Source organism: Corvus hawaiiensis, chromosome 1, assembly GCF_020740725.1.
Source record: "Corvus hawaiiensis isolate bCorHaw1 chromosome 1, bCorHaw1.pri.cur, whole genome shotgun sequence".
Lineage (NCBI taxonomy): Eukaryota > Metazoa > Chordata > Aves > Passeriformes > Corvidae > Corvus > Corvus hawaiiensis.
The window spans coordinates 95,332,967-95,360,424 of record NC_063213.1 but is presented as its reverse complement, the minus strand read 5'-3'; the positions used below and the strand labels follow the sequence as shown (position 1 = coordinate 95,360,424).

At 53.0% G+C, this 27,458-nt stretch overlaps 1 protein-coding gene across 1 annotated transcript; it reads left to right on the top strand.

Annotated features, from left to right (window-relative positions):
- The first annotated feature begins 5,329 nt into the window (after positions 1-5,329).
- On the top strand, positions 5,330-21,617 carry RND2 (Rho family GTPase 2). Its single transcript, XM_048316197.1, has 5 exons — positions 5,330-5,495; positions 5,576-5,663; positions 16,038-16,147; positions 19,287-19,421; positions 20,178-21,617. The coding sequence occupies exons 1-5, from the start codon at positions 5,394-5,396 to the stop codon at positions 20,424-20,426; spliced, it is 684 nt and encodes a 227-aa protein (XP_048172154.1). The 5' UTR covers positions 5,330-5,393; the 3' UTR covers positions 20,427-21,617.
- The last annotated feature ends 5,841 nt before the right edge of the window (positions 21,618-27,458 follow it).

Here is a 27,458-nt window from a genome sequence, read left to right as displayed (position 1 = left end):
CACAGTAGGAGCAGTGCCAGCTCCCCTGCCTGGCCCTTTGTTCCACGCCCTTTTATTTCTATGCAGGGCTCTAGCAGTCCCTCCCCTCTGCTCTCAAGGACATTTTAACAATGACCAGGCAGGAGACAAAAAAAACTGACAGCAGTTTTCTTGTCAGCAGGCAGCTGCCTGTGCCTGCTCCCAGGGCTCTCTCAGGACAGAACCCCAGAGGCTCAGGCCCACAAAAGCAGGGCAAGGCTTCCTGAGACCCCACTGGTGGCCAGAGGCTGGCTGCTGGACATGGGGTGGCTCCACACCACCGGTGAGGTGCTTGGACCTGGGGTACCCCATTCCAATTCTGACCCTGACCTGGTGCCACCATCCCCCTGTTCTGCTCTGCTGGTGCTGCCCATGCTTCCCGAGCCTCCCTGCTCCTGGCCAGGGCAAGGGTTTGGCTTGGGAAGCAGCTGTGGGGCTGCCCCCACAGGGTGCTGGGACCCACACACATGCTGCCAGGGCTCTACAGTTTGGTATCCTGGCTCTACAGTGAGTGTTGACCTTGATCCATCTACCTTGATTTGTTGGAACTCAAGAGAAAGATTCGTCCTGCCTCTGTTCTGCCTTTTCTTCACCTGTGTCTGCAGAGTGTTAGGATGCACAGAGAGGAAGACACAGACAAGATGTCCCATCTGCATCACACGTACCAGGAATGCTGTGCCTCCTGGGTGACACTGTGCCTGTATCACAGTAAATTACATTTAGATTTGACAGGTAGAGCAGCAGGTGGAAGAGATCTGACAAAACCCCTCAGACATACCTGCCACTCACAGCTGCAGTTCCCTGCGCTGCAGTTTTGATCACAGAGACAAATGGAGGCAGTTGTCAAGTGGGAACTGAAGCTCAGTGGACGGCAGCTCACTCCTCGCACTGGCAGCAGACTGAAGAAATCCTCCCAGCACAGAGCAGCATTCCCACAACGCATGGACTGTGGCTTCTCAGCCTCTTCCCCTGCACAACCCCAGCACCAGAGGCTGTGGATGTGCAGCACAAGTGAATGGTATGGCTGGCATGAGGCCAGTTTCCAGGTGTGCACAGAACAGCATCCCACCGTGTCCTCCTCTGGAAGGAGGCACTTTCTCCACTGCAGTCCTCGGAGAAATTGTGTGAAATGAGAATCCTTCTCCTTAACTTCAACTTCATGCCACAGCATCAATAATTTACTGACAATTATAGTCCCAAAATTACAGGCTTAGCACATCCACATGCTGTGCATCCATGAGAACCCCATTATCTGGTCAGCGTGTCTTACCTCGCTGAAAATGCACAGACTTGCCTCAGTGTGCTGAGGCTTTCAGGGGTACAGCAGGCAGGACCGGGCAGCGTGGCTGTGCTTTGGATCAAGACCTGCGTTTCTCTGCACCACCAACACCTCTGCTGCTGTCCGAGGGCCCTGGCTCCTGGCAGGTTCTGGCACTGCTGTGCTTTGGCAGTGCCAGCTGCTCGGTGTTTCCCTGGCTCACCCCAGGAACAGGAGCAATTCTGTTCCAGAAGAGGGAAAAGCAAGGGTGGGACTGAAACACATCAGGGCACAACAGTGGGTCCTCAGAGGCAAGACCCTCACCCGAGCCCACCGTGGTGGAGCACCCAGAGAAGCCCCATTCCTCAGATGCAGCAGGGACATTCCCACCAGCCTGCAGCCCCACAGGCACAGGCATACACAGCCTAGAGGATGCTCCCTCACTGTGTTTTGAAGGAAGATTTCAAAAACTGTTTTTTCCCCAACTTGTGTTTGGGATATGCAATTCATTTTTTAAATTAAATGGAAAAGAAACTGAAGATTTGAGTGTTTATTTCTGTTCATCCCTTGTCCACCCCATCTCCACCACTCTCCACGTGAAAAAGAATTGCAAATCTGAACAGATGATCTCAGATGTGAAGGCAGTGGAGATCACTCCTACTGCTGGAGAAGCCATTTCCACTGAGCACCTCTGCCAGGGAACTCTCAGCCGGGCTCGCTCCCTCACCCAGACAGCTGGTGCCCTGTGCTGGAGCTGCAGCCACCCTGGCAGCCTGGCAGAAAGGGATTGCTGGGAATGACATGTGGGTGCTGCACTGCCTGCACCCAGAGCGAGGTGAGGGTAAGGGCAAGGCCAGCGCAGCACTGGGAGCTGCAGTTCAGGTGGATCCAGCGTGGGACAGGACAGGTGAGGCAAGGAGGTTTCCATGCCCAAGAGGACAGAATCAGCCATTTTCCTCCTCCCACCCTAAGTCTCTCTTTATGCCTTCACGCTGCAATGCCCCTCCAAGGAGCCTCCTGTTCCCTGGAGGAGGGCAACCAGCTGTGGCCAACCTACGGAGTCTCCCAGGCCCCCCATTTCTCTCCAGCTGCTACTGGGCCGGATGAACCCTAAGGAGAGATGTCTGGAGAGAGAGAGAGGGAGAAAAGGGAGCTGCTCACCTCCAGAGGAGTGCTTCAGAGGCTCCAGATCACTGTCTCGATACAGAGAAATCCGCAGCAGTAATTGAGGCATTGTGCTTCCTCAGCCTCTAGCACACATGCTCCGACTGCAGTCTTTCCAGCAGAAGCCTTGGCAGTTGAATGCCTCCTTGCTTTAATCCCTGAGATTGCTGAAGGATGCTGCTTTCATCTGATAGCGTTTATGGACTGTTATAATGAGCTTTGGCTTGCTGAGATAAATTAAATTGCTCACCCAGAGGTGCAAACTTCATTAATGCCAGCAGTGAGTCAGATCAGGACTATTCTAGCCCAGAATGTAAACAGGCTGGACACATGAAAGGGGATTTGGCTGGGATTTTTTTTTCTCTTTCTTTTTTTAACCTTCCTAATTGCTACTGATTTGTATTCTTTTGCTGCATCTCTACTGCTTTTCCACCTCTTTATCTTCCAGGGGAAAGCGTCAAATAACACACCACTCTGGGCTGAATGATTTAACTCCAAATGTTCATAGTTTTCATACTCTACAGCTTGGCCTGGAAGTTTTCTAGCTCTTTCCCACATTTGACAAGTCCAAAAAGATATTTAGGACTAGATCTGTTGAGAAACTAAAGTGTCTCTTATTTCTGTCCCAGATTATGGGCTGGGAAATAAGACATTGCACGTTTCATCACGTTTGAAGTTATGTCCAGAGCCTGTGATTGGCTGCACAGGACCAAACTTCGGAGCTCTGTGGACCAGAACAAGATGTCACAGGATGCAGGTTTCAGGCTGTGGGTCCTTCAGTGAAGGTTGGCTTCTCACAGTATATTTTCCCAGTACAGGATGCTTCCGGTTTCTTTGTACAGGAGATGACACAAATGTAACACAGTAAAGTTAATTCATAATAGCAATTAAGACCCTGAGAGTGTGGATCAGCAAGGGAGGATCCAGCCACTGGGGAAGCATTTTCAGGAGCAAATGTGTGAGAGCCATCTGTCGCCTCTCCACACACAGTGACAGTCACAGCATGTCTATGCAGCCTACTTGGAAAACTCACACCGTGATGGTGGGGTTTTGAACATATTCTGCAAGTGTTGCCTGCCAAAGGGTGCTCTGCACTGAAAGGGATGTGAGACTCAGCAATGATGGTGCCCAGCAGCTCTGAGCAGGAGGGGCAACTCGCTGCCTCTCCCAGGGGAAGGAAAATGTAGCTGTTGGGTTTGCCAGGGTCTGAGTATTCCCTGCAGAGAGCGTCCTGCCTCCACTGAAGCAGGGTTTCAACAGTCTGTTGGTTGGGAGCAAAAACCTGACTCCTGTTTAGAAACATGGTGAAGCACAGTCAGAAAGGGCATTGGCCAGGGGAAGAGCTTGCTCCAGGTGACACTGATGAATACCCTGCACTCCTTGACCTGCAGTCACAAGACAATGAACTTTTCTTTCCATTCTTCTGCATAAAAATGGAGCGACATGCACACATATGAGAAGGCAAAAACCACTACAGGCCTTATAAAACCTGTCACAGTGCTGCACAGGCTCCTTTCCCCAGGGAGGGTTGGAGAAAACAAGCATGAGACAGTCACTCATCATTTTGCTTAAGACAAGGCTGGGAGGCCCAGAGATGCTGCAGCAAAAGCCACAGCAAACCTGCAGAACAAAGAACTGACTGAGCCACTTCCTGGCTCACAAAATGCAGAAATCAGACCAGTTGAGGACAGGAGCTACAGGGATTCCAGGACTACCTCATCTCCTTGGACCACCTCATTCCTTCGGCTTTCAGGTCTTCTCTGGTATGTGATTGATGAGGTGGGACCTGAATTCCCATTTGGCCAGCTGAATGTGCCATGAACACACCTTCAGCCCTGCTTGCACTTGGCTCCTGTCCTAGGGGTGCATCCTGAAACGGGGACCTGCATGGCTTGTGACCACGTGGAGGCATCTGGCTCACCAAAGTGCTGACTGAGGCTGATGTGTCCCTGGCGGCTGGCAGGGGTGTCAGAAGGCCAAGCAGCACCTGAAACCACTGGGTACCTGCATGGCATCCCCCCCATGCCTTGCATCCTGTATTTGCTCTTTACTTGTCCCAACATCATGCACAGCACCAATATTTATATACAAAAAAAAATGACTGTGATTTCAGCAAAAACAATCTGCCCCCTCAGTTCATTAATAATCTGGTTTTGCTGCCAAAACATTTTCATTTCCACTTCTCCAGGCCTGCTTTGTCTTCCTTGTGTCTATTTTTACTGCATTTTGTGACAGGCAGCTTGTCAGTTTGCCATTCAGGTGAAATCTTTCTGCAGTGTGGCCAGCAAAATATTAGCAGCAGAGAAGCCTGCTAAATTAAAATCACTGCCTGTAATTTATAGATGTGCTGTCTGTGCTCAAGGAGGAATGGAGAGCAGAAACTGCTGCCCTCTCTGCAGAGGGCTGTGAGGCAGGCCTGGGGTCATGCAGCTGCTGCAGAGACTTCTTTCCTGCCCCTGCTGATGTCACTTGGCCACGGACATCGGGGATACGGGATTCTTTGAACGCACGCGAGGCGGGCCAGAATGCCGGCTGTCCCCGTTTCTGCCGAATTCCTCCGGGAACAGCTCCCGTTCCCTCGGCGGCGCCGGAGCTGCAGGCCCCGGGGCTAAGGGCATCTCCCGGGCAGGGACCGCAGCGCGGGGCTGGGGCCGGGGGCGCACCCGGGGGTGCCGAGCCCTGGGCAGGGGCCGTGCCCACCCCGGTGCCGGCTCCTCCACCGTCCCCACACGCCGCGTCCCAGGGCTGGCGGCGAGCGGCGGCAGCGCCGAGGGGACGGCCCGAGGGGCGGCGGGGCCGGCGGGGGGCGGCTCCCGGGGCCGCGGCCGTGGCGGCGCGGCCCTGCCCAGCGCCGGCTCCGCTCCGCGCCTGGTTGGTGCCGTCGAGGCCGGGGGCGCGGCCAGGCCGGGGCCGGCCCGGTAAAGCGGCGGCGCGGGCGAGGCGGCCCCGCACCATGGAGGGGCACCTGGCGCGCTGCAAGATCGTGGTGGTGGGGGACACGCAGTGCGGCAAGACCGCGCTGCTGCACGTCTTCGCCAAGGACTGCTACCCCGAGGTGCGGCGGGGGGCGGCGGGGGGCGGGCCGGGCTCTGCGCCTCGCATCACCTCACCTCTGCTCTCCCCTCCGTCCCCCAGAGCTACGTGCCCACCGTCTTCGAGAACTACACGGCCAGCTTCGAGATCGACAAGCAGCGCACGGAGCTCAACATGTGGGACACCTCAGGTGGGCCGGGGGCTGCGCGGGGGGCGGCGGGGCCGGCCTCGTTCCTCCGACCGACGGTGTCCCCGTTCGCGGAGCCGCCGGGCCGGGCCGTGGCTGGGGCAGGGGCAGCGGCTCCGAGCCCTGCTGGCCTCCCGGCTGGCCTCGGGCAGCGCTGGTGCCGCCGCGCCGGGCGAGCGCTCCCTTGTCCCGCAGCCGCCGCGGCTCTGCGCGGCCTTTCGGTGCTGCACCGATGTGTAGGGAGACAGCGAGGCCGGAGGGGAGCGGGGAGGAGGGAGAGTGCTGCTGGAGGAGGGAGCCCTCACCTCGGGAGGGATGCCCTGGTCTGTCGTCGCCCGCTTGCACAGAGGCTCTGGGGTTCTCTGGCGCCTTTTCGGCTTGTTTTGGTTTTGCCTCTTTGCGTCCTCAGTTGTGGTTCTGCATGAAGCCTCAGGCACAGCTGTCCCAGCCCACCAAGACCCGTCCTAAAGTTTGTGCTGTCAGTGGATGCACGAGTTGCAAGTGAAGTGCTTGATGCAGAGCTAATAGGAATATTGGCGTCCCACGAAGTTCACATGCACTTTCTAATTTACCTTTGGATTCCTTTGTTCAGGCGGTGCAGCTGAATGCTGTGCTCTGCTGATGAATATACATCATGTGCTTGCTGATGCTCTTTCCCCATATTCTCATAATTTCTGGAATCCTGATTACAGATGAAGTCCTCTCAGTGTCCAAGAGCAGTAGTAAATTAAACATTACATAGGACTTTCTTTTCCTGTTGTTCATTCAGATTCCTTGCTGTAATTTTGCATTCATCAAATGACAGTTATAGGATCGGCATACCTCTACCTAGAGTAGTGGCTTTACTGAGTCTTGGACTAGCTCAAACACGTAAAATATGTTTGAGTCTTCCTCAGGAGCTCCCTGACCCAGGACACCTTGCTTTTGCTGATTTTTATTCCCCGAGACAAAAAGGTAATTAGATTAACTTTGCTCACGAGCTGTGTGCTGTGATGTGAGCCACAAGGACACTGGCTCGTGGGGCAGCTGCTGGGGCTGGAGCTGTGGATGAAGTGTTGGCTCTCGGCCTTTGGCCAGGAGCTGTGCTTGAAGCACAGAGTGGTGGTTATGACATGGAAGCTGTTGCATGGTGGTTGGTGCTGGGCTGATGTGTGTTTGAAGCCTCTCAGACGTGGCCACAGTGGACCCATCCTGGCTGACCCGGGGCCTTTGCTGCAGAGGGTTCCTTGAAGCTGCTCAGGGTGCACCAGGACTAAGGGGTGGTCGACCTCACGTGTCACTGGGATGCACATGAGTGTACACTCCCAGCTTGTTCACCCCCATGGCTTCGGGGGTTTCCAAACCATGGCCTTCTGCAACTCTGGAAGAAGATGGGGTGGGTTATCTTTGCTAGGCACTGAATGGCTTTGCTCTTGAGTATCTGTACTTGATCTAAAAAACTTCATCTTTGGAGGGTGGGGAAGCACGTTTGAAGCATTGTTTGCTTTTTAGGAATTCTCCAGAATGATTTGCTTTGGTCTTACAAATGTTTAAAGAAAAGGACATGATAAAAAGTCCTTAAAGTATGTATCTGATACCTGCATTGGATGCTGTCACACATTCATTTTTCGCCTTGCGACAAAAGATGTTTTTCCAATATTTATCTCTAGAGCCAAAAGGAAATGGGCTTTGATTCTTTCTCCCTTCTCCTATGAAAAATGTCAGACCTTTTTAACAGCTTTGCTGTAGATAGAGTTCATCAGGTAGTTTTCCAGATAAATTCCCTTTGATTTGAAATACACAGGAGCTAGTTCTTAATAAACAATCCTTCAAAGCACTATATAGCAATTTTCCCTAGTAATCAAACTGAAATTTTTAGCTGTAGACTGCAAACTGCTGTTGAGTTTCCACTACCCTTCAGAGGCCCTTATAAATGGGAGCTTTGGCAGAAGAAGTTTTGCACAATAGTGAGTTGAATCAGCTGAGCTGAAGGGATCAGGAGTAGCTCATTGCCTCCCCCCCCATGGAGAATGACAGGCACCGGTGAGCACTCCCCCTTCTCTCTGTGCTACCTACTCTCTCTTTTAAGCTGCTTTTCATTTAGGTTTATTGTTCATGATAAATTCCATCCCAGCGAGAGTGAAAAGGGAGGTGTTGAGAAAAGGCAATCCTGACATGAGGAGAGGAACACTTTCTGTTTTAAATGCTCTCCATCTCTTAGATAAGTAACTGGAACCAAAATTCCCTCAGAAATCAGCAGAGACCTGGGGAGAGGAGCTGGATATTGTTTTTTAATTTTTTATTAATTCCCCTCACCCCATACTTGGTTGAGGAAGCAGTTGGAGACTGGAAGCTGCACAGAGTGAGCACTCAGCAGTGGGTGGTGGGGAAAGTGCAGTCTGGCCTGGAAAACTCCCTTTGTGATGACTGAGTGTGGCTGCAGTATACCTGGCTACTCAGCCATCCCATTGGTAAGCCCTGTACAGCCCAGGGTGTTGTCTGCTCCATGTGTCCTCTCATCCTGGCTGATGGTAGTGTGTTGGAAAATGCAGCCTTTTGGGCTGAATTGACCCCTCCTGCTAAGTGGCAAACACAGGCTGTGACATTGGCAGCTGGCAGGCAGGAACTCTCATTAGAGGAATATTGACATAGACTGGACAGAAATGATGGAGAACTGAATGGCTCCCAAATTGTATTGGGACCTCTGATTTTCTTTAAATGTCTTTTAACTCTTTGTCCATTGATAAGGTTTTCTGGGGCTGGAGGGTGACTCTGGAGAGTTTCCAGCACTGAGAATCCTTCACAAGGATGAAACCTGTGGTGCTCTGACAGGGCAAATGCTGGGACTCTGCAGAGTCCCAAACATACCTTAGATCTAGGAACGTACCAGGGAGAAAATCCCGTTGTCCAACATCTGCAGGTGCTGGTTGCATTTCATGTTTGTTTCCATTTGTGTCCCAGCTCGGGACAGACCGTGGGAGTAAAAGTGCTTCAGGTGCCATTTCACAGCATGTCAGGAATGTCCCATCCCTCCTGTCCCCTGGGAAACCTGTGCTACATGCTGTTTGCTAAAGCCTCCATTAAAAAGCAGTTTGACATCCTTGTCTGTGAGGGAAGGGGTGCAGAGCCTGCCAGCTGGATGGGGTAGGCATGGTTGCAGCTCAAGGGAGTGGCCATGCCCTGGTACCTGTGCTCACGAGCCTTACGGAGGACACGGTGCTTTGCTGCTCTTCTTGCTCCTGTTCTGGCAAATTCCTTTGACTGCCTGTTGGCTGAACATGCTCAGCACAGAAACAACTCCTCTGCACAGTGCTGGTGTCTCGTGGTGGGGGAAACTCCTGTTCAGTCGGATGTCTGACGGCTTGGGAGTGCTGTTCCCAAAGGGCTGGGTGCCTCCCAGACCCGGAGCGCCTGTGCCCCGGACCATCAGGAAGAGCTTTGTTCCTTGGCAGGTGGAGGAGGGTGGATGGCTTGTGATCATTAGCGATGCTCTGCAAGGAGTGGGCGAGTTTCGTTTGAGTGCGTCAGGTCTGGGAGGGAGCACTGCTACCCCTAGGCATGCACGGGCAGGGAGGTTTTCCTCAGCAATGCAATATTGCTTTCCCTGTGGGATCAGGGAGTGTCCGTGGGTCTGCCCAGCTCCAGGAGGTCTCACACTTGAAGTGGAGCTGCTGCGGTGCTCAGCAGGTCTCCAGCAGCCAGAGCCTTCAGTGAGCAGGCTGACCTGCTTCCCAGGGACCAGGGCTGACCTGCTTCCCAGGGACCTGTGCTTGGAGCACTTCCCACCATGACTCTGGCATTGCCACTGAACCCGCTGCCCACACTGGACTGGCCCAAGGCCCTGCCTGTTCTGCAGAGCTTCCCTGGCTCTGGGTGCAAGCAAGGGGACGGAGGAGCTCAAGCCGTGCTGCTGCCCAGTGCCTCGGCAAGGCCAGGGTGCTGCAGCACTGATGCTGGCAGGTCTGAGGCTTTACCCTGTGCCTAGGGTAGACTTTTTGTTCTGTTTTCAGTAATAATGGCGAGGAACCTACACTGTGCCTTGCAGCCTGGACTCCCTTCTTTGCTTCCCAATGCTGGGAGGCTCTGCCTGCCTGCTGTGCCTGTGGCCTCAAAGTGCAGGCAGGCAGAGCAGTGAGTGACCTGAGGCCATTGAGCTGCTTGATGCATCCTTTGCTGATGCAGATCCAGCTGCAGAGTAGAGCTGCCTGCTTCTGGTAGGGACATCTTTGCCAGTGCTCAGTGGGAGACCCAGCCTGGCACTGTGCCTTGCACAAGGTCACTGTTGCCTTGGAAAGGTGCTGGAGGGGACTTTCCTTTGTGGACCGTTGGGATGCAGCATGGTCGAGAGTTGCAGTGTGTGCTACAAGCTGCAGTGCTGCAAAGGTCAGTGCTCACAGGTTCAGCAGTGCCCTGCTCAGCTCACAGCAGAGGAGCTGTGTGGCTGCCAGCCCTCCACAGCCGCTGTCTCTTCAGCAGATGTGCTTTCAAGACAAGAATAACACTGAATTGCAAATCCCCCTCCGCCTTCCTCTTTGCCTGTACTCAGCAAACAGTCTGCCTTGGAATGGCCTGTGTGGGAACCCACAGGCTGTGATAACAGATCCTTCTTTTAAGGGAACTACAGAGGAATGCTGATGAGATTAGAGAGCTGAAAGGGGCTGAGTTTAGCAATGGCATCTCCATGGATGCTGCGGCTGTCTGTGCCTGGATTCCCAGTGTGCAGCTCCAGGATTGCCATGGCTGCCTCTTCCAAAGTGTAAGAACAAGTTCTGTCTCAGAAAGAGTTCAATGCTACTTGCACTCTGCCTCAGAGAGAAAATGTGGAGCTGCCCTTTCCATACCAAAAGAGCTCCTCCCATGCTTCCTGTTGAGACTAAGAGCCCAAAACCAGCATGCTTGTGTTGTGCCTCAGCACAAATACATAGTTAATCCTAAAAATACGTGCAGCTGGGTCACATTCTCACACAGGTCAGTAACCAGTCAGACAGAACTTTAAAGGGTTGCAGCAGAAGTGCTGATACTGAAGTGGGTGGAGAATGGACCTTGAGAAGACATGACAGGGCAGGACAGTGCCCAGGAGGATCATCCCTCTGGGCTGTGCACGGTGTGGGGGGCATGCTGCAAGGCTGTGTGGCTCAGGGATGGAGGTTGCTTCTTCTGCATCAAGGGCAGCATGCCCTGTGGCATCATCCATCCTTTGTCCCCTACAGATCTGAGAGGCTCGGCCTCTGTGGGGCCATGGGATGTCCTGGGAGTTATGGGGGTGCTGAGGAACATTGCCTTTAGTGACAACCAGCTGACCCTGCTGGCTGCTGTAACCTCGTGGAGAAGGAAGGGTGTTCTGTGGAGTGGATTTGTTCCCAGCTTGGGTGCAGACCCCTTTCCCACAGCGTGGAGGTGATCTGCTCTCTCCTGTGCTCTGCTCTCCCTGCTCCTTTTGCCCCAGATTCTGAAGATAAAATCTCCACTCCATTAAACTTTGCAAGTGTACAGACCCAGCCTTCCCTGTGGGAAGAAACCTTATCTGGCAGCCAAGTGGTTGGGGAGGGATCTAATGCTTGTGAACAGTAAACCTGAAATGTGCAACATTGCATCAAGATAATTGTGTTCATTCGGCCCTGGGACGTGTTCCCCAAGGGCAGAATGTGTACTGGCTGTGCTGTGAGAAGCTGTTGCCACTCTTGGTCCTTGTTGTACCCTATAGGAAGCATGACAGGCAGATTGTGGCAATGCCAGCTGTCCTCGTGACGTGGCAAGAGTGCCAGGAAGGGACTTCTGACCCCCGTTTGTCTCCCTGGTCAGCTGCTGCAGGCATGATTGTGAAAAGGCTGGGTGAGCTCTTCTGCATCTGCAGACCCAGGCCTCCCATGCCAGACACCCGTGATACTCCCCCAGGAGCCAGCAGGGACTTCTACAAGGAGCTTTCAGGGGCTCCTCACGGTTGCTGGAGGAGGTTTGCATCTGAGCAAGCTTCTCTGGGCCACTGGTAGCTGCATATGTGAGGCAGAACACGGGACTGGGATGAGGCAGAAGCACTCTGTGCCTCCTGAGCTGGGAATTCCTCCACCGGTAAATCCAGCAGAACAGCCTCCTCCTGAGGGGCAGGCTTCCAGTAATGAGATCTGGAGAGGGGCCCAGAAATGCCACCTCAGCCTACGCAAACACCATTGCCTTCATCCTGAAGGTATGCCAGCTGGGCTCTTTAGTAATTCACTAATTTTTATACTTGCATTGTAAGAATTAGGAGCAGAGGTTAATTGTCCAAGCTGATGAGTTATTTTTTTCAGTCGGGCACTTTCCAGAAGAGTATTTATTCTATGTCACGGAACGAGCAGTTTCCTCCTTTCCTATACTTCAGGCGTTTGCAGTGATGTTGCACAAGCAAGACAAATGTCAAAGTCCAGCTGGGACAGAACGTTGTAGAAGTCCTGGCGTTGTTGACTTGGTCCTGCTTTGGCAGCTTTGTCCTTTTACCCAGAGCTTGGCTGTACCGTGGGTGGGATCTGTCTGGCAGAGTGGACATCCTCTGTCATCTCTAAAGGCTGGTGCTCATCTGGCACGACTGTTTGGGGAGGTGACCCAAAACTCTTTGGTTTGTCAGTGCAGCCCTCCAGAAAGCTGGGATTTTCTGTTTCATTCCACAAAGGTTGTTCTTGGCAGCCCCTGCAGAAAGCAGCATGTGCCTCAGCATCGTAAACTCTTAGGGGAGAGTTTACAGTGAGTCCCCCAAGACAAGTGTGCAGCTGAGAAATGTAGGTCTTGGCAGCGCTCATCTCTGTTTTAAGCCAGAGCAGGGCTGTGGGAGCCCCTTGCAGAGCGGATCATGGCTCGGCACATACACTGTCTTTCCTGGTTTGTAATGCCCCATTGTTGGATGGAGGGTGCCTATGTGAGGAGGCTCATTATCTCTGGAACAGCTAATGAGGAACAAATGAAGATTAGCACAACGAAGTATAGATTAAACAGCATATTTCCGTCCCCTGCCCAAGAGTGCCATCTCTGAGCTGCGGTGCCAGGCATTCCAAGATCTACCAGCCATGGGGAAAGAGGAGCTACTCATGCTTGTATCCACCCCTGTGTGAATTTTATTTTTGAGCTGGTTGTTGGCTTGCTCCAATTCTCTCTTTCATCATGAACAGATGCACATAGGTCCTGTTTCTTGCAAACCTGGATGCCAAGTGGGAGAATGACTCATGCAGTAAAGGAAGGCTGAATCTGCAGATGCACCAGCCTTGGGCGCCTGTGTGCATACATGTGTTTGGAAGTGCCAGACTGGGGGTCTCTGGGGTGTCTTGCTGGAATATCTGAAAGGTGTCAAGTGCTCATAATCAATAAAATTGAAGAGCCAGAGTTGAAGGCACTGAGGCTTTTGTGGGTTGTTTGGGGTTTTTTTTTGGGGGGGGGGATGTTTTGTTTTTTTAATTGTCATATGCAATGAAAAAGTAATAGATGCAAAACCTAGAAGACTAATCACCCAAACAGAATTTCCTGATTCAGTAGAGATGTCTCCAGAGCAAACTGGGGGTTACCGTGGCTGGGAGCAATGCAGCTCTCCTGCCCCACAGGGCAGCACTGGCTGTGGGTCCCCATTGGTTTCTGTTGATCTCCTGAGGTGGGCAGAAGCTGCTGCTTCTGGCTGTGAGCTGAACTGCCAGCTGAGGTGCCAGGGGTGACTCCTGCTCTATGGAGTTGGAGCAGAAAGTTAATGAATGGGAAGCAAATTTTGATCTCATTAAAAAGATAAGGTTCTCTACCTTGTGCTTCCCTGCCCTCAGTGCCTCCTGCCAGCATGGGAGTCTCTCCTCCTGTGGTCCCAGGTGATGAGAGCATGATTCCTGGCACTGGGATGAGACAGTGGGGGTCTTGTGGGATAAAGGGGGGCTGCAGCAGCGCTGTCGGCTCTCTGCTGAGGGGCTGGCTGGCTGCTGAGGAGCAGCAGGTTGCTATGATACAGTTTGCTGTGGCAATGTCTGTGCTGAATGAGCCAAAACTACCCCTACAAAAGGAGCATTCCTTGGCTGGGAGGGGGTAGATTTATCTGAAGTGTTTATGTAAAACTGAGAAGCTGCAGGGAGAGGATGTGCGTGGGAACGTTTCCTGCAGCACTAGGGCCCCTGTCTGGAGGCAGACACCCCTGTGTGCGTGAGGGAGAGGGCATGGCTCAGATAAAGGACCAGCCTAATTCAGGCATGCGGATCAGCACTGGATCTCCCATCCCATCCCGTCCTGTCAGCCCATGCCAAAGGTGAGACTGAAAACCCTGTTCAAAGGGGAGCTCAGAGCTCCTGTGCTCGGTGCTGCCTGTGAAAGCAGCCCTGTGCCGAGCAGGGCTGGGTCATCTCGCTGTTCCACGGGGCCCAAGAGGGAGCAGTGGATGGTGTGACTCTGCCAGGTGTGAACTGCAGCAGTGTGAGCCTGAGGCGGGGTCAGAAATCTCTGTGCCTGGGACACTGAGTTGCCCTGGCTCACCATGCCTGCCTGTCTGGCATCCCTGTCTCCAGAGCTGTCCAAGATGCCACAGGGACTGGCTCCTTTCCATTAGGGAGCATGACTTTCCCTCTAGGAAGAGGGCTGGGCTCTGCAGAGATCAGGGTCTATTTCTTCTGTGCTGATCCCCGCTGCTTCCCTTCCTAGGGACTTTGCAGGGACAGAGACCCGTCTCTCCCCAACGGGAGCAGGGGTGCAGGTGCCTTTGCTCCTGTGGGCTGGCTGTAAGAGCTGCAGACACCCGTAGCCAATTTTGCTGGGAATCCAGCTGCACATCAAATCCAGGGCACCTTCCCCTGGCTGCGTGGGAGTGGCAGGGGCTGGGCTGGTCGGAGTCCCAGAGCTCTGCTGTTGTTGGTACCGTGCTCTGAGCTGGATGCCAGTCTCTGGCAGTGGGGAGGGTTTGGGAAGGCTCCACACAGCCCTCAGCCTGCCCCATGTGGGCTCTGGGCAGAGGCAGGAGCATCAGGCTCTGCTCTCCAGGCTTAGCCTTGCAGAGGGGCCCAGGGTGTTTGCAGAGCACCTGGTGTGCAGCGCTGTGCTGGGGGACTGTGCCTCACTCTGGGCTGTACCTCAGCTCGGAGCCCCTGTGCACACAGGACCTAGGACTGGAGCTCCTGCAGAGAATCAGCCCATTCTCCTCTCCTTAGCCCAGGCAGATTTCCATCCTTCCGGAAACATAAGCCACCATCATCCATAATTCATCAGGTGCTGAACTTCATCAAGGAGCCACCTGGCACCTGGGCTGCACCCTTCTCCTGGGGTGGGAAAGTGCTGGGTCCAGACATGCCAAGGGGCTGCAGCAGGAAGCGTGTCTAGCTTCCTCGGCCTAGGGTGGGCAATCCTGCTTTTGGAGGAGGCAGATTCAACAAGGACTCTGGTGTCTTTGTTTCCTCTTTTCATAAATAAACATCTGCTTCTCATCCCTCCAGGAAATTTAAGTCATTTGTCTTTGCAATATAAAACCAAAACAGTGTTTTTAAGTAGCAGTGAGCTGGTTGCTCCGTGACTGTTTGCTGAGGTGTCTGCACTCGCCAACAGAATGCACTGCAAATAAAAACCCTATGGCACAATGACTTCAATGCCTGAAATTTGCATTGAAGGTGTGTGCATGCACACATGTGTGTAGTAAAAGCTGTGCAGGATTCAGGCTGGGCTCTTTGCCTGCTCACAGAATTCCTAGGGAATGCAGAATCATCCCCTTCCATTTATAGCTTGTTCACCAAATCCTGTCACTTCTTTTATATACCAAAAAGAATCTGTCTGACTTTTCCCAGCACAAATCCAGAAAAAAAGGCAATTCGTTTTTACCTGTCACAAATTCTCACAATCTATACGTGAGCTAGCTCTCCTGTATAAAGATAGCAAGAGAGGATAAAAACTAGCAGTAGCATTGCCTGTCTTCTCTCAGCCACACCTTTCCACTGTTAGTGGTGCAGCACTGGCATGACAAGTGATGGAATCCAGGCGTGAGTGTGCTGTGGCACTGCAGCCCTCCTGAGCTCCCTCCTGCGTGAGCAGCATCCCCAGCAGCACAGCTCCACCAGGTCTTGCCAGATGCTCTCTAGAGAGGGAGAGTGATGCAAAACTTCCCTCTTCACTCTATCAAGGGGTAAATATAAGAAAACAAGGACAAAACCTCTGACTTCCATGCCTAAACGAAGAAACTAAAATCCTTTGCAAATCAAACTCTGCTGAACCTTATGGTGTCTGGTCACTGGCCAAGAGCTCGGCTTAACGTCCTTTGTCTTCAACAGAGCGGTCTGCATCATGTGCCAGTGTCTCCAGTTCTTACTGGAGTTAAAGACCTCTGCCTGGCGGAGGGGGCTGAGGTCTCAGCCCGCCCCTTTGGGCCAGAAGCAGTCCGTGGGATGGGACCTGCTCACCGCACTCCTCCCCTCCTCTCCGCAGGCTCCGCGTATTACGACAACGTCCGGCCCTTGGCCTACCCGGACTCGGACGCTGTGCTCATCTGCTTCGACATCAGCCGCCCCGAGACCCTGGACAGCGTGCTCAAGAAGGTGAGTCCCCCGTGCCCTCTGGCCATCGAGAGGGGTGCTCTGCAGCACCTTAGGGCCCACCGTGAGGTCCCTGTGCCCTGAGGCTCTCATCAGGGCTCAAAGCTCTGGCCCTGTGGCCAGGCCTTGGCTGGAGTGTGTGTGCTCAGAGGAGGATGGTCAGGTGTTCTGCTTGATCTGTGCAGAATGCAAGATATTTCCATTTGAAAGGAGCCTGGTGAATGGTGAAGCTCATGGTAGCTTGCAGTATGTGTGTGGAGTCTGTAGTCACACGTACAAGTGTGGGGACAGAGAGAAATGTAGGGCATTTGTTCTGTTTTCCATTAAGACCTTGGAAGATATTAGGGATCTCTGTTAGCAGAACCACCAGTACCTATCGATAGCCTGCAGCAGCTGAGGAGTGGCCCCTGGTGCCTGTTTCCAAGCAAGCAGAGTGCTCAGTTTTTTGGCTTTCCCCCCAGTTCAGCATCTGCATAGCAAAAAAGACAGCAATCAGTTCTCTATAGCTTGTCAACAGAAATAATGAGCTGTGGCACTGAATTTCAAGCCCATGGATTAATAAGATGAGATGGCACAATGCCACTGTCCTGGAGAGCAGGCAGGGCCCTGAGCCTGCCCCAGCAGAGCTGAGTGGCTGTGCTCTGTGGGAGCAGACAAGAGTTTTCTACCTGCAGCTTAGTGCCTTTCAGCAAAGCTGATATTCCAGCTGGCAGGTCCCAGAGAGCCTCATGGGGCTGGGGATCTGCTGTGGAGCACCCCTGGCTGGTCTCCAGTGGGTCACTTCTGGGAGAAGGTCCCACACAAGGCTTTCCTCTGAGATGGAGTGAAGTCCAGCAACTCAGAATGCTGCTCAGAGGAGTGAGGGTAAGTGGCTTCCAGGTCGATTGCATCCCTTGGTCCTGGCTGTAGCCAGCTTCCTTCCATGAAATTCAGGGAGCTGTGGTTCTGCTCTGCAGGAAAGCATCTGGCAGCTGCATCCTGTCCTGGGAGCCTTGGCTGGCATCTCATTTGTGACACTCTCTGAGACACTGAGGCATGAAAAGCATCACAGAGCAGTGGTTCCCGTGGCTGTTCTCCTCAGAGAGCCCCAGGCTGCTAGGGCTGGAATGGCCACAGCCTGAACATGTCACATTGTACTGGCTGGCCTCTTGGCTTCTCCACATTTTGCCAGACGTTGTGCTGAAGCAAGTGCCTCTTACTCAGCTGCTGGGAGGGCTGAGAAGTGAGTCTTTGTCTCAGGAGTGTCCTGGTGAGGGGACAAAGACCCTTCAGATAAATCGGTCAATGGCTCAGTGTTGGCTTCCAGAGCAGGTCCCGGGTACCAAGCAGGCTGGGTTGAGGGAGGATGTTTTATGTAGACTCAAAGAATTCTCTGCTCAGCACGGGAGTCAGCAGAATAATAATGCAAGTGAATCACTTACACCTTAATGAAATACAAACCCCTCAATAATTAGGTGGGGTTGGGAATTATTTGTCTCTCTGCACACGCTTCATGTGAGTCCATCCTGCTCAGTGTGTGGCTTTCCCCGTACAGCCTCACAGATGTTTTGAGTGCTGTTAGGCAATGTTTTTTTGATATGGTAACTTAAAATAAACCCTAAATCCCAGGAGATTTCTTAAGTACCTCTGAGTAGATGCCTTGTTTCCTTTGGTGCAGGCTCACAGCCTTATGGCAGTGAGGAAAATTCCTAAGACACCATGAAGTTGAAATGGGTTTTAGCTTGTGATATCAGGCAAATAAGGAAAATAACACTTCCTGTTCAAGCCTCAGGCAAAAATTCAGCAGAAGAAATCTTTATTAATGCTGCCCTTCTGATGCCCGGGTCGCTGTACAGCATGTACAGTTGAAAGGGCAGAGCCATCTGAGGGAGTGCAAGCAAGCAGCTCTGCCTTTCATGCAGAGCAAGTTTTCATGGAGTGGTGCTTGGTTCTGACAAGTGTTGATAGCACAGCAGGTCTTGGGCCCCCAGAGGTGTCAGTCATGTAGGGAGAGGGTCACAGCTCTCTCCATAGACCAGGGAGCCTTGTGTCACTACAGAAGCTGTGACCTCTGCCAGGTGTGACCAGACCTTGGAGCTCAAATCCGTCATGTAAATCAGGGTGCTTGAATTCCAGCTCCAGAAGAGCTGGATCTGTTCATTGTGAGGGTGTGCTGGCCTGTGGTGCTCTGTGGCTGCAGCACCATGATCTCCAGCATGCTGCCCAGGGGCTGGGGGTGCCTGAGTCCTGAGGAACCAATGTCCTTGGCAAGCAGATACTTGAAGATATCTAAGACAATCTCCTGGTAAAAAAAAAAGATTTTTCATATTTTGCAGTTGCTTTGGTCTGATACTGGTTGAATGATGTTTGGGTTGTTCTTGGCACTTCCCTCCCCTATGAGGTTGTGGACACTGGACTTGGTGGCTTGGCTGTGGCTTGGTTTTCTTTCTGCTTCTAATTGCCCAGGAAATATGCTTAACCACCAGTCAGCATAGCAGGAAATTGCTAATTCCAAGTGATGACTTCACCTGGGGGTAATCTCTAATTATTTATCTTTATTTACTATCTGCTTTCTACTTCAGCACCACTAGATAAGTAACTGGGGCATTGACATGCTGATGGAGCTGTGCAGGTCTCCCCTGGGGGAGGTCACAGGTGATGGATTTATTTACTGCTGCAGACACAGCTGACATCAGGCATTCATTTGGGGAGCTCTGAAAGGAGCCATTTATATGAAGGACATGGATGTTTGCCCTGGCCTTCTCTCCTTTGCTTCAATTCTTTATTTCCCTGGCTATAGCTATGCTCTGAATATCATCATGTCTTTAACATGTGGCTCCCAGTAATAAATAGTGTGTGAGTGTGCAAAGAGCTCCCCACTGGCCAGATCTGGGGTCCCAGATCTGAGCACCAGACTGTGTGGTTGTTGTTTTTCCACAGCCAGGACTGGCCCCCCACAGGGGACCACTGCTGGGATGGGGCAGGTTTGCAGGGCAGAATCTGGAACAAGCGAGCATAAAGTTGTCCAAAGGGGACTCTGGCCATTCCCATCCTTGCCTATGGCCGTCATTAAAGAGTCCTCATGTGCTAATCAGTGTTTGAACAGTTGTGACACCCTGTTTGGAAAAGCCATACACACCAGAGCCTCTCATTTCCTCTGCAGTGGCAAGGGGAAACGCAGGAGTTCTGCCCCAATGCGAAGATTGTGCTGGTTGGCTGCAAGCTGGACATGAGGACAGACCTCAACACCCTGCGGGAGCTCTCCAAGCAGCGCCTCATCCCTGTGACACATGAGCAGGTGTGTTTGGGCAGTGACCCTGCAGGGCTCACCATACCCAGGTCTTGGTCTGCAGCTGGTTTGATCGTGGCTCAGGGGCTCGGAGCTGCTCAGGTTTACAGCACTCTTGTCCCCAGCTCTGGAAGACCCTGACTTATTCCTGATGCTCTGCTGAGCAGCCAGCCAGTTAGTAGCCAAAAAGTCATTCCTCAGAGCAGGTGGAAATGCCTGATTTGACAAGTTGGACTGGCTAAAGGGGAGTATTGTCCTTCTGCATCTCTTAGTTCAGCGCAGCTCTTTCTGCTCCCAGTGACTCTCCTGCTTGGGTTCTGTGTTGGGGCAAAACTGCAGGGGGGAAGGAAGCCACGGCTGAGGGGCTGCTGCCAGTGGCCTCCAGGGGACCCAGCAGTGTCTCCAGGCTGGCGACAGACCCAGACTCTGTGGTGCAGGGGCTCTGAGCTGCTGCTGTGCCTGGCTCTGTGTTGTGCAGAGCAGGCGACTGTCCAGGTGAGGGGGGCTGCCCAGGTGTCTCAGTTGCAGGGGTGGCCCTGTGTGAATGAGAAAGTGGCAGTAACCCAGGGCCCAGTGGTCGGCAGCACTGTCTGCCCTCACCTCTGCAGCTCTCACAGAGCCTTGCTCTGTGTTTACAGGTGCTGAGGAGCCACTGTGTCCCCATGGTGCCACTGGCAGGGCTGCTGGCTGTGTGAGAGGCTGCTCCTTGGAGAGCAGCAGTGTCCTAACCTTGTTCCCTCTTCTCCTGCTCTGTGTGGCCTGCAGGGCAGCGCGCTGGCGCGGCAGATCGGGGCAGTGGCCTACGCAGAGTGCTCTTCCAAGGTCTCGGAGGACAGCGTACGGGACGTGTTTCATGTGACCACGCTGGCCTCGGTCAACAGGATGCACAAGAACTTGAAGCGCAGCAACTCCAAACGGGGACTGAAGCGGGCGTCACAGATGCCTGGCAGGACAGACTTACTGAGTGACACAGAGATCAGGAAAGACCGAGCCAAGAGCTGCTCCATCATGTGAAAAGTGGGCTGTAAATAATGTGTGTGTGTTGTCCATTTGTACAGTAACTGGCTGAGACAAGGGCACGGTGCTGGCTGCAGGAGCTAGCCTGCCTTTCCAAAGCCTTTTGCTCAGTCTCTAGGGCTGAGTAAAGGTCCCAGCTGCAAGCAGGGGTGCACGAGTCACCCTGCACTGTGGAGACTTCTGGGCTGGCTGCTGCTGTGCAGATTGCTTGGGATGAAGGAACCACTTGGCAGAGGAGTATTCGGGTGCTGGAAGGTCTGTGACTGGGTGAAACAAAGTAAAAGGGAGCAATGCTGTGTGTGTGCCACCCTCCTGTACCCACAGCCCAGGCCCTGCCCATGTTCAGCTGTACAGCACACACAGTGTGGGGTGGGGGCTGTGTGGGACCTGGGCTGGAGGGAGGAGGGGGGGTCAGCAGAAGGTATTCTTCCAATCTTCCTTGAGGAGAGAAATGCTGTTTGAGGTGGTGCTGCCCTCAGCCAGGTTGGACAGCAAGTGCCATGGAAGGTGCAGGTCTGGGCCAGAGCTGGGAGGGGGGGCACCCTGGGAAGGAACCTTACCCTGATGAGACACCACAGTAGTCCACCTCCTGCAAAGAAAATAGACAGATGTCTCTTTCCACGGTATTTGAGATACTTGAACAGTATTTGAAATGCAGCTGAGTGGATCTGGCTCCAGGGGAGAGGTCTGTCCCAGTAGATGGATCCGGAGAATCGTGGTTCCCTTCAGCAAGCAAATGCCCCTGGGGAGCTTTGTGTGAGCTGCTGACCCCTGGGCACTCCCTGGGCTCTCCCTGCTGCCGTTGGCCGCGTGTCCTGCGCACACGGCTCCCAACAATAACTGCAATAACGATCCATATCCTGCTGTCCACCCACTTCCAGCTGCAGGTTGTGTTGCATGGTGCTGTGTTTGTCTGGTATAGATGAGAAAAATGATTTTATGCCTACTGCACCCTGTCTCTGCTGTGGCAGTGGAAGAGGAGGTGCTCCCTGCCCTTGTGCCTTGCTGTCTGGCCTCCTCCCAGCATCTCCCATTGCTTCTGCTGCTGCCCTCTCTGAATGCCTTTGATGACAGTATTAGCCTGGGCTTAATGTCACATGGACACTTTATGGAAAAAAAGAATCTGCTCTGTTGCCAGATCCAACTGTGTCTGCAGGCTACAGGAAAAATAAACATCACTGGAAAATTCGTAGTGCTCGACTGTGTTCATTTTTAATAGTCAAACCACGCATCCCCTCAAAATCTTTTACCGCCCAGCTTCTCTTTGTATCCTAATGTCTCTCTCTAGCTCTTGAAATATGCTTGTGCTATACACTTCAGTGAAAAACCCAGAGGACTTATCTGCATGTATTCATTTTGGAGCTGGAACACCTGTCTTGAATAACCTCTCCCTCTGTCCTGACTCCTTAAATACTGTGGAGCATTTGCAGGTTGTCTGTGCCTGATCCAGCAGTCTGAGCTAACATGAGCTGCCTCTTCCTTCACTGCAGCAATAGCTTTTGACTCAATATTTTGTGTCTGCTCTCACTCCCAGGTCTTAGACTGCAGCTGCACGGTGAAGGCATTTTGGGGAATTGGAGCTGCTGATTTACCAGGACAAGAAAAGCTCCATCAGTGACTGGACACTTGGGCTGTGTGCAGGTTGCAAGAGCATGAAAATGCCCAGCTGCAGTCTGGGAGGAGGAGGAACTGAGCAAGGCAGTATGTCAAGAACAACCCTCAGCATTCCTGATGCTTTTTTTGCGCTCTCTAGGGTCCCCAGAGCCTTTGCAAACGTTGTTGAACAAAACCAGATCCCTGCTTGGATTGTAGCAGTCAATGGCACGTAAGTGTCACTGCCACTCCCCATAACCTGTCTGCAGTTGTTCTCACCATCCTCATGTGACACAGTGCTGCACTCTGCCTGGCAGGCTGCTGCTCCCTGAGAGCTCAGCCAGGGTTTCCTAGGACCATGCGATTCATCGCATCCCGGAGTCCATTCCGGACAGCCCCGCGGTCTGGCTCTGGCAGCCGGCAGCGTTACAGCGCAGTGCTGGCAAAGAAGGCAGAGAAGGGTCTCTCATGAGGGTTTGAGAGGGCTTTAACCACATCCTGTCCACGCTCAGAGGCAGAGAGCCCGCGTGGGCTGAGCGCGGGGTGGTTTTGTCAGGGGCCCAGGGGCGGTCCCTGGGCGGGGTTGGGGTACAGGAGCAAATAGGGAGAAGCTGAGGGAGTGGCCAGGGCGAGGGAGGGAGCAGGGGGACCATACAGAATCGGGGGGTTAACAGGCCGCCCCAACACAGTCGCTGGGACTTCTTTCTTTCCACATGCTCACAGCAGCGTTTGGCCAGCGCGTTCCCTTCTACTGTGCTCTAGCATCTTTTAGGCTTTTGAATCTAATGTGGCAGTCTCTACAAAAGCACTTTCTGGGTCACTGATTAAACTCGCGGTGGCTCAACATTAACTTGTTAGCTCACCCTATAAGCAAATCCTTCATTCCAGGATCCATCCTGAGGGGCTATGCAGGGCAGCACCCCCTCCCCGAGGGCTTTCACCACATGCACTGCTGCAGTGTGGGCACAGAACATCAGACTCAACCTCCCAAGGCACAGCTCAGGGAGAGGTGGGAGCCTCAGCACCACCCGTTCCAGTGTTGGGAGCTGTTCTGTGTCGTGCTGGGGGAGGCACAGTGCTGGCAGCGTAGGGAAAGCAGAACAGATGAGTTCATTGAGACTTGCAGCTCAGTAAGGGCTTCATGAACAAGGTCAGTTGCAATCAGGGGAATCTACACCCCCACAAGATGCTCCCCCAGTAAGGGAAGTAGGACATGAACTCCAAATTGCCTCCATGAAGAGGCAGCTGCATTCTCCATGGTCTTCCCTCTGCTTTCCACGGCCATGTGACATCTCCCGTGCACATTCAGGTGAAGCTGCAGTGCCAGAAAAGCAGCTGCTGTTTGGGGATACACAAAAAGGATGGGATGAAAACTTCTTGTTCTGGTTTTGTTAATTTGTTTTCTTCACTGGAGGGAAATGTCATTTCTACCCATCTCCCACAGCACAGCTCTAACTAGCTGGAGGCCTGTGGTATGAAAACAATGATACTGGAGGGAAAGTAATTTGTGCTGCTTCTAGAACAGCCAAAAAGCCCCCAAAAGACAAAAAAAAAACTGTAACAGCCAAAAAATGTGCATTCTGTCAGAGGGAGCAGGACCAGACTCAGACGTAGACCTGACCAGTGTAGAGTTGGACACGGAAACATGCAGCCCATGAGAAGCTAATGAAAGCCAAAATGCAAATGCTGCCACAGCTGAGCTGAACCCAAAGCATGCATCTGTCACACTTGTATGCAACCCAGACATCGACTGTTCTTTGAAGGCTTGGGCTTGTGGCTTCAGAGTGGGATTGAATTCTGGGCAAATGAGTGTCCTTGTCCCCTTCTCTGCCCCTCCTCAGAGGACTCCAAGGCTGCTCTCTGCAGCCACAATTCAGTGAGCAGCTTAATATTCTGGCACTTGCTTCTCCACCAGCTTTCTTGTCTATAAAGAGTGTTTGGACTCCCACAGTAGCTCATTTAACCAGACTTTTCAAAGGAGCTCCTCTCCCTCACTCTCCTTCTCTACAGACGAATAAACAAGACAAAACAGGAAGCAAAATCAAAGGAAGAATAGAAAAAGCAAAAAAGGAAAAAAAGTCTGAAGCAGGAAAGGAGAGCCACAACCACAGAACAGATCAAATGAACCCATTGTTGGGTCCCTTCTCCTCCAAACCAAGCCAGAGCCTGCTGAGAGGACTCTGGGAGCCTTTCTATCTACTCCTATATATATATGTAGGAGGAGATAGAAAAGTAATCAATGAAAGTGTTGGGATTTTCCCCTTGTCAGCATGGGAACAGCTCCAAAGAACCTGCTGAAGTTAATGGCAGGGAATTTGGGATTAAAAAAAGCAGCAGCACATGTGTATGGGCTGTGGCTGTGGCACTCACTCCTGAGCATCAGAGTTTCTGTTAAAAAGCACCAGGTGACCCAGCAATGTCGTTCAGGGCTCCCAGGGTGTGGGATTCTGGCAGTTTCTGCAGCCATGGAAAAGGCTCGTGGGTCACCCTCAGCGTGTGCTGTGCCTGATGGGTGCAGGGAAGGCACCATCAGTGCACCTCCTCTGTGTGCAAGGGAGGATCCAGCCCGTGGGAAGAGTTCCTGCTTGCAAGAGGGTGACTTCATGGTCAGCTGGGGATGGAGTTTGCTTGGGAGACTGGATACCGTGGAGTCCTGCATGGCCAGTGGGGGGAACCAGGCTCCCCAAAAGAACGACTCAAATAGCCAAAACCAGCTGCTGGTCTCAGTTCCAGCCTTGGTCAGCTGGGAGTGCTGGAGCTGGTGAAAGCTGTCTCTGGCTTGCACGGTGTGCAATCCCTGCTGCCTCTCAGCTGCCTGAATGCCAGCTCCACTGTGTGCCTGCCTGCCCTGGCATGGTGCAAGCCTTGGCCTCGCAGGCACGGGATGGAGCAGCGGCTGCTGCAGAGCTCCCCAGAGGCACAGCCAAGGAGCTGCCTGTCTTGGGCAGATGAGTCAGCACAGGAAAGAGAGAAACAAAAACAAGCAGATGGAAGAAATGGAACTGACACATGAAAGACACAGCAAGTGAGGAGGACTTGAGGCCCCTAATTAGTGCCTGCAGAAAAACTAATGAGCAACACTGCCAGTGCAGGTGTCCTGCCAAAGAAAGCATTCCCTATCTGTGGGGTACACTGAGCAGCTCGCTGCCAGGGACAGACAGCCTTCGGTCTGGGTCACAGCAGAAATTGTTCTGCTCCCAGGAGTGGTGATTGTTAACCCTTTTACAGCCCCAGTCTCTCTGCAGCTCCACCGCGGGGCTGCAGGGGCTGGGGATGGGTGCAGCAGCCTGTGCCCCGGCGGGCACTGCCCTGCTAGGGGAGGCGACGTCCTGGGAAAGGCGAGGGCAGGGCAGTGATCTCCTGACCCAGCATGAGGGCTCAGGGAAGGTCTGCAAGGCTGTGGCACTGGGTCACCAACTCTTCAAGAGTCCTTTCAGTGAGGTTGCTGAAAAAAACTCTTATGATTCCAAGTTGGGCTTTAAGTGTTAATTAATGGACACCTTCCAAGTCAGGATAACATTACAGTGACAATTCCCTGTCAGCAATCCCATCTGTACTAACTGACCTGGTGTTTAATGTAATAGCTATGACTATAATGAGTTTAAATTATTGAAAAGAAATATATAAAGCCTTTATTAATAATTAATAATGTCTTCCTGGTGTGTTATTTTAATAAAGCTCCGTGACCTGTAAGATTAACAATCAGAGGACCCAAGGGAAAAGCAAGGAGAATGGGTGACCAAAGAAATCAAAAGCAGCTAAGAGTTCATTTCTTCTGCAACTGCAGCAACAGGGGTCTAGAACTGAATATTTGATACATGCATGTGTACATCTATATATCTGTATCTATATCTATATACTGATACTTGTGTAACCAAATGTAAGTTGTTCCTCTGACTTCACCCACATAGCTTTTTATTGCAGATCTGATGTTTTTAGGTGTGCTATTCTTCCAGTATTAGAATGCATTTTCTTCAGTATATTTTGTAATGTTTATATCCACTTCCAGACTGTTTAGACTTCTACCCTTCCAGGAATGAAATGAGATCATTTGTTCCAAAACCATCAGCCTCACAATTTTTGTTCTGATTTGACATTGCAATTTCCAAACTCTATTATTTAATTATGTATTTTTTAGTAACAGCAGGTTCCCCTATACCTCTGGTATATATGCATGTCCTGGTTGACCCAGACAGAATGCCAGGCACCCATGAAAGCCACTCACTTAGCACCCTCAGCAGCTGGACAAAAGGTTCCTGAGCTGAGATAAGGACTGGGAAATATCGCTCACTAAATACCATCCAGGGCAAAACAGGCTCAACTTAGAGATATAAAGTGACTTTATTGCTAACAAAATCAGACCAGGATAATGAGAAGTAAGATAAGCCCTTAAAAACACCTTCCTCCCACCCCTCCCTTCTACCCCAGCGGCACAAGGAGACAGGGAGTGAGGGTTATGGTCAGTTCATCACCTGAGGCTTCTCAGGGAGAGCAGTCGTTCCCCTGCTGCACTGTGGGAGTGCACTCTCCCACGGGAGAGTTCTCTGCAAACTTCTCCAGTGTGAATTCATCTCAGTAACAACAGCTCTCTGCAACCTGCTGCAGCGTGAGTCCCTCCCACGGGCACACAGCCCTCCCAAAACTGCTGCGCCGTGGGTCACTCTGCCACGGGGTGCACTCCTCCAAGGCCAGGCTGCTCCAGCCTGAGAGCAGGGCCCTCTCTCCATGGGTCTCCCGCAGGATCACAGCCTCCTGCAGGCATCCCCTGCTCTGGTGTGGGGCTCCTCCACGGGCCGTGGGTGGATCTCTGCATCCGCCAGGGATCCCCACAGGCTGCGGGTGGATCTCTGCATCCCCCGGGGATCCCCAGGGGCTGCGGGTGGATCTCTGCATCCCCCGGGGATCCCCAGGGGCTGCGGGTGGATCTCTGCATCCCCCGGGGATCCCCACGGGCTGCGGGTGGATCTCTGCATCCCCCGGGGATCCCCAGGGGCTGCGGGTGGATCTCTGCATCCCCCGGGGATCCCTAGGGGCTGCGGGTGGATCTCTGCATCCCCGGGGATCCCCACGGGCTGTGGGTGGATCTCTGCATCCCCCGGGGATCCCCAGGGGCTGCGGGTGGATCTCTGCATCCCCCGGGGATCCCCAGGGGCTGCGGGTGGATCTCTGCATCCCCCGGGGATCCCCAGGGGCTGCGGGTGGATCTCTGCATCCCCGGGGATCCCCAGGGGCTGCGGGTGGATCTCTGCATCCCCCGGGGATCCCCAGGGGCTGCGGGTGGATCTCTGCATCCCCCGGGGATCCCCAGGGGCTGCGGGTGGATCTCTGCATCCCCCGGGGATCCCCAGGGGCTGCGGGTGGATCTCTGCATCCCCAGGGATCCCCAGGGGTTGTGGATGGATCTCTGCATCCCAGTGGATCCCCACGGGCTGCAGG